Raw genomic sequence first — 15,760 nt, 5'->3', positions numbered from 1 at the left:
TGATGATACTCAGCTGTACATTTCCACCCCAGGCCACCCCAACGATGCCCTTGACGTGATGGCCCGTTGCCTGGAGGCCGTAAGGGTCTGGATGGGGAGGAACAGACTCAGGCTCAACCCTTCCAAGACCGAGTGGCTGTGGCTGCCGGCGCCTCGGCATAGTCAGCTGACTCCATCGCTGACGATAGGGGGCAAAATTCTGGCTCCCTCGGAGAGGGTACGCAATCTGGGGGTCCTCCTGGATTCACGGCTGACACTGGAAGACCAGCTGTCGGCCGTGACCAGGGGGGCGTTTTATCAGGTACGCCTGATTTACCAGTTGCGGCCTTTTCTGGACCGAGACGCCTTGCGCACAGTCACCCATGCCCTCGTCACCTCCCGCCTGGACTTCTGTAACGCTCTCTACATGGAGCTTCCCTTGAGGAGCACCCAGAGGCTCCAACTGGTCCAGAATGTGGCCGCGCGGGCGGTGTTGGGAGGGACTCGTCGCTCCCATGTAACACCGTTGCTGCGCGAGCTGCACTGGTTGCCGGTGGCCTTCCGGGTGCGCTTCAAGGTGTTGGTTATCACCTTCAAAGCGCTCCATGGCATCGGACCTGGATATCTCCGAGACCGCCTTCTGCCACAGATTACCTCCCATCGGCCGGTACGCTCCCACAGAGTGGGTCTCCTCAGGATGCCGTCAGCCAGACAGTGCCGGCTGGCGACTCCCAGGGGGAGGGCCTTCTCGGTGGGAGCTCCCACCCTCTGGAACGAACTACCTCCAGAGATCCGGGTGATCCCAGATCTCCCCTCCTTCCGCCGCGCCCTTAAGACATGGCTCTTCCAACAAGCAGGACTGGCCTAAGGGGAAATTTTTAGAGGGGTTTTAAAAGCAATTTTAATAATTAACAAGGCCAAATTTAATATTTTATTTTAACTTTGTTTTAATGATAGTTTTTGGGGTATTTCTGTAGTTGTTTTTATCAGGCTGTCAGCCGCCCTGAGTCCGCAAGGAGAAGGGCGGGGTAAAAATTCAATTAATAAATAATAAATAATAAATAAAATAAATACATTAGCACCTGGCAGGTGGTACACGGCCATCCTAGAAAAGTGGTAGCGGGGGAGGGGAATGAACTGAACCGGTGGCAGCACCGCACAAGCCTGAGCGAGAGATGGCTGGAGCTGCAGGGCTGTCAGGGCTCGGTGGAAGCACCAGGATCAGTGCTGCTTTCCAGCTGATTGGTGCTTTTTGGGGGCTGTCAGGGCTCAGTGGAAGCGCCAGGATCAGCGCCAGGCTCCAGCTGGAGCTCAGAGCTGATCCTGGTGCTTCTGCTGAGCCCTGAAGAAGCACCAATCAGCTGGAAAGCAGCACTGATCCTGGCACTTCTGCTGAGCCCAGAAGAAGTGCTGATCAGCTGGAATGTTGCAACATCTCCAGGGTCTTGTGATTTACATTCAGATGCTTGGCAACTGATTTATATTTATGACGGTCACAGTGTCCCAGGGTCATGTGAAGTGACCAAAACCTGCTGCAACCACCCAGCAGATGGGGGAATAAAAACCAAACACCCCCACCCCACCCCCACTGCCAATCCTCAACAGAAATGCTCACAACAATGAAAACCTCAGACAGGAGGAAGAGCGCCGCCAGGCGGGCAGGCAGGTGTCTTGCTTGGCTGTGGCTTTTTCATGCCATTGTAACTTTGAACAGTCACTAAGCGAACTGTTGTAATCGAGGACTACCTGTACTTTATCACCCTTTTCCTTTTTTGGTCATTAAGTTTTTGACACCTTGCTAGGCGACTGGTGGTACTCGGATGTTGCCATATCCTAAAAGTGGTACAATGGATGAAAAGGTTGAAATGTCCTGCACTAGGCCACTGCCCAGAGCTGCAGGCCCACCCAGCACGAAAGAGGTGAAGCAGTCAGCTAGGAAGCCCCGTGTAGATATGGTAGAGCATGCACAGGGCCAGCAGGCAAAAGGCCACCCTGAGCGGGAAAAGCCAGATCCCTATTGACGTCATGGCTGCCCAGGCCCAGCAGAAATGGGGGAGGCACACAAGCCTAACTGGGACTGGGGGGGGCATGGCACCGATGGAGATCCGGCTTTCTCTGCTTGGGGTGGCCTTTGGCTTGCTGGGTATGGGCATGCTCTACTACCTCTACTCGAGCTTGCTAGCCGGCCGTTTCACCTCCTTTGTGCTGGGCGGTCCAGGTGCTCCAGGCAGTGGTGGTAGCCTAATGGACCTGCACGAGTTGCTGGCAGCGGGGCCAGAGGCAGGACTAAGGTGCATCGGGTGTGCGAGGGGAACAGGCTCCACATGCGGGCCAAGGGCAAGATCTGCGAGGGGGCCAAGGAGATGAACAGCAGCAACCTGCTCTCCAACCTGCAAGCAAAAACAGATGTCCGGCAATCTGCATCACGCACTTCCCCCCTCCCCTACTCCGCCTGCTGCTGGAGGGCTGGCTCGGTATTCGCAGCGGGCCAGGGAGCCCCAGAGTGCACTGGTCGAGGGGGCGGCAGGCTGTGGCTGCTGACGGACACTGTTGGCTCCTATGTACTCGCTGTGTGCGGGGCCAATGGTGTCAGGCAGCAGCTGCCCTGACAACTGCCTTGCCTTGCCTTGCCCTGTGGCAATGGCATCCCTGCCCTGCCTCGCCTCACCTCATAGGACATGCCTCCTGCCCACCATCCCACCCACCAGAGACCCCCTGGATCTCCCCCAATCCTGCCCGGCCCTCACAGGCATCCCTCCCCACGAGCAATATCGAGGTGGTGACGCCCACCTCAGCCACGCCCACCCAGTCTGCCATGAGCACTGCAGCCACGCCCATCCAGTGGCCATGCCCACCCAGTGGGCCACGCCCACTTGGCACCCGATGATAAATAAGTGGAGTTTGGGTTGCAGTTTGGGCACTCGGTCTCTAAAAGATTCGCCATCACTGTGCTAGAGAATGAAATTGAGTCTTCAGTCTTCAGTGAATAAGAGTAATGCAGAATAAAAACTAACAAAGGTGCATTCATCATTTATTAAACAGACTGCAGACAAATAATAATTTACTTATATTAATATAATTCATTAATAGTGTTATTCAGTGAAAAGGAAGTGAGCAGTACATAAGTAAAATGATTTGGTGCACAATTCTGTTTTCCTCTGATCTTTCTGAAATTTGTATCTTGAATGTATAGAGCAAGCCTTTTCAACCTTTTCACCCATTGTACCAATTTTAGGATATGGCAACATCCGAGTACCACCAGTCGCCTAACAAGGTGTCAAAAACTTGATGACCCCCCCCCCCAAAAAAAGAAAAAAGGTGATAAAGTACAGGTAGTCCTCGATTACAACAGTTCGCTTAGTGACTGTTCAAAGTTACAATGGCACTGAAAAAGCCACAGCCGAGCAAGACACCTGCCTGCCCACCTGGCGGCGCTCTTCCTCCTGTCTGAGGTTTTCATTGTTGTGAGCATTTCTGTTGAGGATTGGCAGTGGGGGTGGGGTGAGGGGGTGTTTGGTTTTTATTCCCCCGTCTGCTCGGTGGTTGCAGCAGGTTTTGGTCACTTCACATGATTCTGGGACACTGTGACCATCATAAATATAAATCAGTTGCCAAGCATCTGAATGTAAATCACAAGAGCCTGGAGATGCTGCAACATTCCAGCTGATCAGCGCTTCTTCTGGGCTCAGCAGAAGCACCAGGATCAGTGCTGCTTTCCAGCTGATTGGTGCTTCTTCAGGGCTCAGCAGAAGCACCAGGATCAGCTCTGAGCTCCAGCTGGAGCCTGGCGCTGATCCTGGCGCTTCCACTGAGCCCTGACAGCCCCCCAAAAGCACCAATCAGCTGGAAAGCAGCACTGATCCTGGCGCTTCCACTGAGCCTTGACAGCCCTGCAGCTCCAGCCATCTCTCGCTCAGGCTTGTGCGGTGCTGCCACCGGTTCAGTTCATTCCCCTCCCCCGCTACCACTTTTCTAGGATGGTCGTGTACCACCTGCCAGGTGCTAATGTACCACAGGTGGTACCCGTATAGGGTTGAAAAGCCCTGGTATAGAGGCCTTATTCTGAAGAGAATTTGGTTTGTGGATGGAAGAGCAATGGTATAACTTGTCTGAAGAAGTTAGGCATACTTGTTTCTAAATATTATGTGAGTGTGAGCATCTGTGTGTGTGTGTGTGTGTGTGTGTGTGTGTGTGTAAGTGCACACACACACACAGTGCTTTTTTTGAAAAAAAAAAAAAAAAAAGGTGCCAGAAATCACACACGTCATATAACCCGCCTTGCCTATCCTACAAGGTTCCACCCCAAAAAGGTACCGGAACTCTGTTCTGGGCGTTCTATGACAAAAAAAAGCCATGTGTATGTATGTATGTATGTATGTATGTATGTGTGTGTATGTATATATATATATATATATGTGTGTGTGTGTGTGTGTGTGTGTGTGTGTGTGTGTGTGTGTATGTTTTTGGTTTTGATATATATAACTGCTACTGAGAAGATATATAGTAATAGCTATTAATTAAGGATATAATTATGACTTCTACTCTGAATTGAGAGGAGTAGCCCTGATGTGAGAAGGCCAGGATGATGAGCTCCAAATATATATGGAATGTATATATTGTATACATTGTATTATTGTATTTATATTCATATTTATAATATTTATATTTATCATCATCATTTTAGCCATTTTCTATCCACTGCAGGATAAAGGCCTCTTCCACATATTTCCAACTAATACGGTCCTGAGCTTTCTTTTGCCAATTAGGCCTCCAATACTTGCTGATATCGCCGGTCCATCTTGTTTTAGGTCTCTTTCATGGATGCTTTGTATCAAGTGGGATCCATTCTGTGACTGCTTTGGTCTACCTGCCATCAGTTCTTCTTGCTACTGTATGTGACCAGCCCATTTCCATTTCAATTCTTTTACTCTCTTGAAGATATACTTTTATTTGTTCTCTAATCCATGTGCAGGTCTTTCTATCTTGTCTTGTAATGCCAAGCATGTATCTTTCCGTGGCTCTTTGTGCCACTCTTAACTTTTGTATCAATAGTGAGGTTAGTGTCCATGTTTCACTGCCATATGTTAGAATATATTTATATTTATAAATATAATTTATATATATATATATGGAATATATATTTGCAGGCAAATCATCTTCCTTCCAAGCAATGAACAAATATTTGAAGACCAATTTATTTTAATTTCTCAAATAATTTTATTTACATGTACTGTTTTTATTTTATATGTAATGCTAAGTACTATACCAACTCTTCTTTTTTTTTAATACAGCAAAATTTAGAAAGTAATCTTACCAGCCTTATCAAAAGAAACACTGAACTGGAAACACTTTTGGCTAAATTAATTCAAACTTGTCAACATGTAGAGGTAAGTAATAATTTCAGTGATATTTAATTCACAATTCTTTCTGAATATGTGACATTCTGTTTTACAGACTTTTAAAATAATCATAATATTACAGTTTGAAAACATATGTATTTATTTATTTTATATTTGTTGTTGTTTGACTCTTGGCGACTTTATAGGCAAGTATATAGGCAAATGTGTAGACCGAATAGATAATTTAGTATTTTCTTATAGAGCAGTCAAATAAATGTCATGCAGAGTTCACTACTGGAAAAAAATATATAATTTTGTGTTGAATAAAATAACATTTGTTTATTGTTAACATATCTTTAAAAACAAATTAAATAAAAGACAAAATATTTCCAATAATTAAAGGCAGATTATATAAAAAACATCTTAATGTATGTCAGTGGTTCTCAACCTTTTTAATGCCACGACCCCCAACCAGTCGTAAGTCGAGGACTAAACTGGTCGTAAGTCGAGGACTAAACCAGTCGTAAGTCAAGGACTACCCAACCGGTCGTAAGTCGACTTTCCCTGCCCGGGAGCGCCGCGCATGCATGGTTCTGCCCCCTGCACCGGCCGAGGCGTAGCTGGCAAGCGGCAGAGACGGAGCAGGCCGACCACCAGCTGGCCCAGCCCAAGGGAGATAAGGCACCCGCCGGAAAAGGGGAAAAAAATGGCGGACAGCCTTGCTTGGCGACCCCCGTGAAATGGTCGATCGACCCCAAATGGGGTCGCAACCCATAGGTTGAGAACCGCTGATGTATGTATAAAATTCATTTAATGGTTAAATTATAAAATAAAGAGAAAAAGAAATCCTGTTTTTCTAAAATATAGAAAATACAGTAGAAAAAAATAGACAGATTAATAATTTTATGTTAGTATATTGTTTTAGTTATATTCTCTGGTGGTTTCTTTGAAGTCTGGAAGGAATAAAGTTTGAATGAACAATTAGTAATATGAAATACAGATTGCTTTCTGCAGTGAACAAACTGTAAGGGAATTCATACATGATGACAAGTGAGCCCAAGAGGTTTCACAAGATCCTGGCATGAACTAACGATATGTTCTAAAATATCCTCCATAATTCTTTGTGGCACATAGTGGCTCTTTAACAGATAGATTAATGTGGACAGGATTCCCTGGAAACAAAAACAAATTGACCTTCACAATTAAAATGCATTATTTCCAATTTTAACTCTAGCTATATTTCCTAAAGTGTCACATGGCCTCTACTTTACTTTGACAGTCATATCAAAAAAGTAAATTCAATTGCTAATATGGTATTACTATTTATTTATTTGTTTGTTTGCTGCTCATCTCACTACAAGTTTATATTTAACTCAAGAAAAAAAAAATCTAGTGTTAATATTTTATTAATTGTCCATAAAATAATCAATTGGTTAAGTAAAATATACTGTAATTTTCTGTTAGGAGCCCTGGTGGTGCAATGATTAGAATGCAGTATTGCTGTGCTGCCCCACTCCCTCACACACACGCACATACAGCAAGAGTTCTACAGGTGTTTATTCAGACCCCCTCCAAACATGTCATCAGAAAGCACCCCCATTGTGCAGGTTTGGATTCTGAACTCAGCACAGGAAGAGCCAGTGGGAACCGAGCCCAAGGAACAAACATGAAGTCCAGGAAAGCAGTCTATGAGTCGAACGGGTCAGGATACAAAGCACAAGCACACAAGGCATGGAACTTGGCATGTTGCTCCAGCAACACTCAAGTCCTTGGGGCGGGATTAAATAGGTGATGCTGGTGTAGCCCTTCACGAGAGGCAAGGTTGCTTCCTCACAATTAGTCTAGCCAACCAGCATTGTACATGTCTCCTCTCCTTGGATCGGGAGAAAGTATAGACTCATACTTTTAAACTTGTGTCCAGAGAGGGGTTCAGTGGCAGATCCATGACAATTGCAGAGTAATTCTGCCCACAGTCTGGAGTTTGATCCTGATGGAGCTTGAGGTTGACTCAGCCTTCCATTCTTCCGAGGTCAGTAAATTTAAGATCCAGATTGTTGGGGAAAATATGCTGACTTTGTAAACTGCTTAGGAAGGGCTGTAAAGCAATGTGAAGTGGTATATAAGTCTAAGTGGTATTGCTATACTGTAATTTTATTATAAAAGTAAATATGGAATAATTATTTTTTTATTTAAATTTTAATCAACTTATCATCTCAAAAATAACAGATACTGATTTATAAGTAAGCCTAACATTGAATTATAATAAAGGACTCATAATTTGATGTGTGTGCCCTAATGCATATTTTTCTAATTTAATAGAAAGCATAGTCATGGCTATCTTTAGACATGGCTATGTGTATATATACTGTGCAGCAAACAAACACAGTAATACCATAAGAAAAATGGAGGCACTCTATACTTCCAAATGTGTGACTATTGACAGTTTTGAGACTTGATCTGGAAGATGCCCACATTGGAGAAAGCTGGTCAGTGACCATTCAAAGTTAAAAATAGGCTTCCTGAGCTGCTTTTGGCCACAATGCAGTGCATCTCTAAACAGTGTTAAGTGCAAATTAACAAACTCAGTTCTGTGAACTTAATTAACTTATTCATGACTGCTGCCTGTAACTGACGAGACTTTAATTACTTTCATACTTTCAGTTTGTGTTTGCCCCCTGAGTGGCTTTGGACTTGGAGGCAGGAGCACACTAGGCAAGGAGTCATCCTAGTACAGTGATGGTAAACCTTTTAGAGACCCAGTGCCCAAACTGCAACCCCAAACCCACTTATGTATCGCCAAGTGCTGGATGGGCATGGCTATGGTGGTCATGGCAGATTGGGTGGGTGTGGCCAGGGTGGGTGTGGCCAGCTCAATGTTGCTCTTGGGGACGGATGCCTGTGGGGGCTGGGCAGGGTTGGGGGAGATCCAGGGGGTCTCTAGTGGGTGGGCAGGAGGGCGTCTTGCTCAGCTGATGGCTTGGGGGAAGGGGGCAGCTACACCCCCTCCCAAACACTGCCCTCTCACGAAAGCAGGATGAAAACTCCAAAAAGCAACAAGGAAAAAAAGTTAAAACAGAAGAATGTCTCGCGGTGGTTTTCTTCTCCACTTCCTTCTAGCTGCAGTTTAAATATGTAAAGACCACAAAAGAAAAAACTTGGCTTTCTCTTGTTTTAATTCAAAAGGAAGGAAGGATTGGGGGGTTGTTTGTTTCAAAGGAAGGGAAAGAGAAGGGCTGGGGGAACGCAGCAGGCAAACGGCGATGGCGCAAGGCTTCTGGCTATGCAGGGGGGCATTGGGGTGCATTCTCTTTAAAATAGCAAAACCAGGCAAAAAATAAAAATCCCCCACTCACTCCACCTCCCAAAAACACAATAACAGAACTTTCAATGATACAAACAGTCCTTGGAGGCCATCTGGGTGGGCTCAATGCCCCTCTGACTCCCCCCCAGACACTTACCAGAGTCTCTTAATCACAGAACGTTGGGCAGGGGGATCCCCCCTCTTGAGTCAGGGGTGCCAGCTCAGCAGCACCAAAGTGGCACGGTCTGTCTTACCCTCATGTCACCATGTGTGAGGGGGAAGGAGCTGGACTAGAAAAATGCCCATCCAATGCCCAGCAGCTGCTGCCAAGGTGGCTCATCTCCTTCCTTTGTGGAGAAAGGTGGCCAGCAAGCCCTGGGGACCAGGGCAGAGTGGGGGGCACAGGGGAGGCTCCTGAACCCCGCAGCTCTTCTGAGGGGGGAGGAGGAGAATGGGGAGGGACTGTGCTGGGATCGGGGCTCTTCGTGCCCTCCGCTGCCCGTGGCTCCGCTTGCCTGGCAGGGCGGGGGCACACTCGGAAGGTGGGAGAGACAGCGCTGCGATCCACGGAGGAGACAGCTAGTCCGTCCCTTGCAGGATCGGGGTGGCAGAATGAGAGAACGATGACCTGGTTAAAGGGGAGAGAAACCAGGGATCGAAACAATGGGACAGCTCCTTAAACGATTGGGGCGATAGGCTACGACTTCCATAGGAGGGGATGATGGACCAATGGTGCGCCATGGCCGTGAGCCGGGGATAGATGTGCAGAGGTGATCTGGATTGGGGGGAGGGGGGAGGCGGAGAACAGGAATGCCGGAACAGCCGTCCTTTGCAGGACTGGGGCGGAGGAGTTACGGGCAGGATAACAGCGGCCTTGGGGGTGGGGGAGGATAATGGCCCGATAGCGTGCCCTAATCGCAGCTTGAGAAACAGCATCTGAGATCCCCCCAAGAGGGGAGGGGAGGGAGACCAGGCACAGAGATGTTTTGACAGCCAACCCCCAGGTGCTTGTACACGCTCCAGAAGAGAGATTGAGGATCAAAGAACAACCATCGGGGACAGGCTGCCAGATGCGGAGCAACTCTGCGCATTACGGACAAGCACAATCAACGGGCCGATGACGCGCTCGAGAAGCCAGGCGCAGAGACAGGTCATTATATAGGCTGGCTCCCAAATCTCCTTTTACTCCAACTCTGACGATGTCGGCAGTCTGGCCGATGAAAGCTTAGTGATTTTTTAACCACAGGCTTGTTTACATTAAACAGTCTGGTTTATTCTATCCTGGTGTTTGTTTTTCTTTCTTTTAACTTAGGCTAATATGATGCCCAGGGTTCACATATATATATGAATGAAATTCACTAGCTGGAGTATAGTATTTACTTGAAGAGAGTTCCTTTAGTGTCAGGGCCCACTTCATCCCAAGAAAGCAGGACTCTTGGAACAGTTTCTTTCCAAAAGGAACTTTTATTAGGTGAAGCTGATAGCAGGCATGATAGGCAGGATCTGAGAGTTTCCCTCTCAGATCAATAGGTTAAAAGAGTCCCAAGCATAATCTCACTCCAATAGTTCATCCGGTCAGTTTGAATGGGCCAATCCCCAGAAGTTAAGTCCACTGTGGGAAAGGAGCTGATAACGGGGTCCTTTCCCATGCTTGTGAAGGTGTTGTTGGGTCTTCGCACCTTCCCTTCCGCAGCGAGAGATAAGCCAGATGGCCGGAGGCACATTTCTTTCTCACCCCAAGGTAACATTAAGGAAGAGACAGTTCAAAGAGTAAGTATGTAGGAACAGGGGAAAGGATACATTGTAGCAAAGCAAAATAACATACCACAGAGCCTTACCCCCTCCCCCTCAGGAGAATGGCAGAACCCTCAGAAAGAAATGAATTAGGAAAGAAATGAGATAGATCTCCCCCCCCCCCAGGAAAGAATGGGTTCTGACATCTAGGCCATTTATATGTACAACAAATTAGCAAATGTGACGACATCCACAGCTTGCCAAATTATGGTTTGTGAAGTATTGTGTTCTCATTTGAGGCATAAAAGTTTAGTTTGTATTTAGACTTGACATACCCAAACTAAGGAATGCTGATCTTATTTATATCAGTGAGAAACCAGAATATTGAACTAGAATAAAGAAGAAAGGAAAAAGAAAAGAAATTTGTTACATTTCTCCATGTCTTTTTAGTTTATGAAATCTGATGATGGTGTCAGTGTGCTTTTTATATAATGACAGCAAACAATTATTAATGGTTTACTAGGTTTCTATGGGGAGAACACCGTGATGGCCTACAGTAATTTCCAAGGGGCAGTATATTTCAAATTCTTTGTCCTATCAATTGGAGCCTTCCTGCAGTTGAATGACATATGAATTATGAAAATAATTGCCTAAAATTATTTGCACTGACATATTCACAGTAATCATTATAATCATGTCTTAATTTATTTTGTTAATTTCTAAGGCCACTGGGCCTTTATCGCGTTTGTCCAGAGTGTAGTCTAGGCAATTGAATGTTATTGGTACCTGGTTATTTTCCCCAAATTTTCACTTATTTATGCCTATAAAAATTACTCCTAGATAGCTGGAGTTTTCTTTGGCTTGGATGGATAGAGCTGGCTGGAATTCCAGACAATTTTAAGCTCAGTTTATCTCCAATTCAGCCATTACAACATCAAATGGTAGCTCGAGGGCTGTGGAAGGGCTCCTGAATCAAGATTTATTTCAAACCAGGAGTGATCTTTTCAAAGAAATGCAAGAATTTGCAAACATGGATTAATAATATTTGTAATATTATATATTAAAATATATTATATATATTTATATTCTAAATATAAATATATTAAAGCATTGTTCAGTTCATACATTTTCTCAAGATTTTACATGTGCTCTTGGGTTCCTGTGTATATATTTTAACCATTTAGAATTTCAAAATGATTGGTGTATATGTTTACACATCTCTAATATATTTTTTTCTGTAAGAAAGAAAAGTAAAGAAGGGTAGATTTCAATGCATCTAATATAGGCTCCCATTCAGTCTATCTAAGAAACTTTGAATGAACGAAACAGCACTAATATTAAAATCAACAGCTGAGAGTAAAATCTTTGATTTGATGGGTGCATATTGCTTTATATCATTACAGATTAGAAACAAAACACAGGACAGCTACCCTTTTGTTACAAAAAGACATAGGTAGCTATAAGAGCCGATGCAAAAATAGTGTTTTTGCATAATTGGTATTTCTGATATTCTAAGATAAGATAAGATAACCTTTATTGTCATTTTTTTACTGTGGGCACAACGGCACACATCAAAAATGAAATTTAGTTGCCCGTTCTCAAAGTGAAACTCATACATGACACACACCTAAACATACTATGAACGACATCCCTACATATACATAGCAAATAAATATTAAATACTGTCTGAAGTACTGTAAATGTGTAGATATTGTTTCATATTCTTTTCAAACATTATATCAAATACATGACCCTCCTTATATTTAATCCACCCTCTCATTATAGCTCTTCAAACTGTGCATCAAGAAAGAAGCTGAGCTGAACCTCTACACTTTAAAAATATCACCTTAATATCGAAGTAAGCTAATAGTGTTATCTCTCGGATCATTAGCCACTGCTTTTGGCTAGTGAGAAACTTGTGCAGCAAAAATTCAAAAACAAGCTATTTTTTGCAAGAAGCTCTGTTTTCTTACAAGAGGGAACTTGATTTCTTTTCTTCCTTGGTTTTAAACCTATTGGCCGGTTCTTCCCTTTTGAGCATTGCAGCAGCCATTGAAGTAAGCTTCTATTTTTCATGAAGAGCACAAACCAATTATATCTACTAGGTTATCTGAGCGGAGATCAGGGATCGTCTCTTTGTCATTTGCTAAAGGACTGATAGAAATGTGAACACCATCTCCTTTTCCTATATTGTGTCTGTTGGTCCAGCAAGAGGGAGAGACTGTTTTGAAATGTGTTTGGCATTTATGAAAATCCTGCATTATTTAGTCAAGAGAATGAAATTGTTTTAGTCTGTTGCACAGGACATAATAGAAATACTGTGGAAAAATCAGGAACAATTAGCCAGAGAGAATGGGGAGGAAACTTGTTTTCCTGGACTGTAGCTGATTTAAAAGCCACAATTTTAGCCAATGTTTCCTAACAAATCATGGAATCACGTACAAATATCATTCTTAGATTATACAGCACCAGAAAAGTATTTTTTCTCTAGGTCTTGAAACTCACATGTGCTCATTCTATTTATAGTGGAAACACTTTTAACTTAGTTATAGACATCTATTTTAACCTACCGTGTTTCTCCGAAAGTAAGACCCGGTCTTATATTATTTTTGCCTCCAAAAGAGGCATTAGGTCTTATTTTGGAGGGATGGCTTATATTTTTGTGACACCTGCCTCGCCTCGCAGTGGCAGCACCAACAGCCTTGTCCAGCAGGAGCCCACGTGGCTGCCAACCCACTTCTGCAGCCGCTTGCGGCAAGAGGCCACATGGTACATCGCACCACTGCCACCACAATGAGGTGAGGCAGATGGGAGAGTGGGTGGAGCTGCCCCATGCGCCCCACACCCACTTACTTCATGGCCCCCCAGCCAGGCCATTCCTTGCTCGGCGACCTTCCCTTTCACTCCCCTCCCGAGCTCAGTCTGACCTTCCAACTTCTTGCAAGATCTTTTTTTTTTCTGCAAGAAGTTGGAAGGTCTGACTGAACTTTTTTTAGTCCCACAAACTCCGTTTCCCTGCAGCAGGAGAGAAACGCACCAGAGTTGGAAAGCAGGTTAGTGAAGAAATGCTTTCAGGAAAAGAGAGAAGCTGGGCGGTGGTGCACCATATTCTACAGCAGCGCTAGGAGGAGAAATGGCAGGAAATGGGGCTGCCATTTCCAGAACGGAGAAGGGAGACATGGCGCGATGCAGGGTGGCAAGCAAGTGCTCTTCTCTGCTCTGCATCTCTGTGCAGAGCTGCTCCCTCCCTATTTTCCGTTCTCTCCAGTGGCAGCGCAAGCCATGGGAGAGTTGACAGTGAAGGAGGCAGCGGCTGCCACAGAGCAGGGCAAAGTATGAAGAAAGCCCCTCCAGTGGTGCACAGCAGCAGTGGAGCCTTTTGCCATCACTCTGTCTAATTTTGGGGAAAACACGGTAGCTTCATGATCCACATACAAGACTTGGGTCAAAAGAGATGGTTTATTTTAAGTCCAGGTTCTGTAAACCCTTGAGAACAAGGTGGAGAGGTTATCTTGATAAAGCTGTCTTGCACTTGGGCTGCAAACCTCATTTATGAAAATCTTCAGGGCAGAATAACATTAAGCTTACAAGGAGCATTAATGCTATTTAAGATATTTTGCAGTCTCCTTCTCGTGTGCCAGTCAAGTCAAAAATCCCCAAAGAAAAGGAGAATGTAGGAAAGTGAAACAGAGATGGATGTTTTTAAAAAATTAAAATAGAATTTAATTACAGGAAATGTAATTGCCAGTATTTTCAAAAGATTTCTGTTTCTGTAACAAAGACGTCTTTTAAGTCCAGTCAAAATGGGTCTCGGCCTTCAGTTTTCCATGAAATAGACTAAGAAAAATCTTTAATTTGTGGTTGAGCAAAAATTAGAACTATGCTTTTGCAATCTGTCCTCAAATACACTACATTAAACGATAATAGGGCTTTGTTTGTTGCAAAACAAATAATAATGTTCTCCATGTTTTCCTTATGTGGCACAGCGCTGTTCTTTATCTTTTTTTAAAAAAAATCACAAATTTAAATTTTGGAACAGTTCAATTGTGTCTCAGAGAAACAGAAAAAGCAGTAGTAAGCTTTTGCAGTTAGTCTTTGACTTACTACCACAGTTGGGACCAGAATTTCCATTGCTAAATGATACAGTAATAAAGCAAAACAGCATGTGATTACATCGCTTAGCAACAGCAATTCTGGTACTCCCCGTTGCAGTCATTATACGAATGCAGCCAGCCATTAGCTGAGAAGCTGCCCCAATCCTGTCAAGGCTTGGTTCCTTCCAGCTCTGAGCCTCAGTAAAATGAGGAACTCTCTCCACTTCTCCCCATCCGCCCATCTGCTTCCCATCTCTGCCTTTTTTGTCATCCTGCATCCTGCCTTATGTGAGGAATAAAAATTCAACTCCAAGGGTGTTGGAAAATAAAACAAGTTTTATTAAAACTTTTGCAAAAGCGGTGGAACTGTTGGTAGTGGCAAATCCCAGAGTCCACACATGAATCAATTTTTGCATAGGTTTTTATACCCTGTCCCGTGCATCATGCCACATCCTTCCAAAGTGAGCCCAGTTGATAGGCCCACCCGGTCATATGCTTTCCGATTGCCATTTTAATTACCAAACCCTCCAATTATTAGATCAAAAAGCCCCTTTTGTTCCTGTCTTATCTCCCCTCCCTTTTCTGTGACATGATTTGTAACATCCTGATAACTCGGGGTATAGCCTTATCTACAAGGTGAATTGCCACCCATACTGAATAATTGCAATTATAAAGGATGTATGTCTTTATTTATTTTATTTATTTATTTATTAAATTTATATACCGCCCTATCTCCCTTACAGGACTCAGGGCGGTGAACAGGCGATAATAAAAACCACAATAATAAATAAATAGTTTCTGTGCTAAAATCAAATTAAATAACAGGCCTGTTCTAAAAACACCCCATACAAGACCCCCACTAAAACATAATCAAGCTACGCCAGGCCGGCCGCACGGAATAGATGGGCCTTCAGGGCTCGGCGAAAAAGGCGCAGGTCCGCAACTGTACGTAGGTCGGGGGTAGGTCATTCCAGAGGGCAGGAGCTGCCACAGAGAAGGCTCTCCCCCTGGGGGTCGCCAGCCGGCATTGTCTGGCTGACGGCACCCTAAGGAGGCCCTCTCTGTGGGAGCGGACTGGTCGAAGGGAGGTGTTTGGTAGGAGGCGGTCTTGCAAATACCTAGGTCCATTGCCATGGAGCACTTTAAAAGTTGTTACTAACACCTTGAAGCGCACCCGGAAGGCCACCGGCAGCCAGTGCAGCTCGTGCAGGAGAGGTGTTACATGGGAGCATCTAGAGGCCCCCAAAATCCCCCGCGCAGCCGCATTCTGAACTAGCTGGAGCCTCCGGGTGCACCTCAAGGGGAGCCCCATG

General features: G+C 44.8%; 1 protein-coding gene across 1 annotated transcript in view; it reads left to right on the top strand.

Annotated features, from left to right (window-relative positions):
- The window catches only part of MID1 (midline 1), a 253,963-nt gene that overhangs the window by 144,533 nt on the left and 93,670 nt on the right, over positions 1-15,760 (top strand). The window contains exon 3 of the mRNA XM_015817159.1: positions 5,271-5,366. Within this exon, the coding sequence (XP_015672645.1) occupies positions 5,271-5,366 (96 nt within the window). The remainder of the gene's footprint in view (positions 1-5,270; positions 5,367-15,760) is intronic.

The sequence above is a fragment of the Protobothrops mucrosquamatus genome, unplaced genomic scaffold (assembly GCF_001527695.2).
Source record: "Protobothrops mucrosquamatus isolate PMUCROS unplaced genomic scaffold, P.Mucros_1.0 scaffold_125, whole genome shotgun sequence".
Lineage (NCBI taxonomy): Eukaryota > Metazoa > Chordata > Lepidosauria > Squamata > Viperidae > Protobothrops > Protobothrops mucrosquamatus.
The sequence above is the reverse complement of the archived record's forward strand: the minus strand, read 5'-3'. Positions and strand labels throughout refer to the sequence as shown.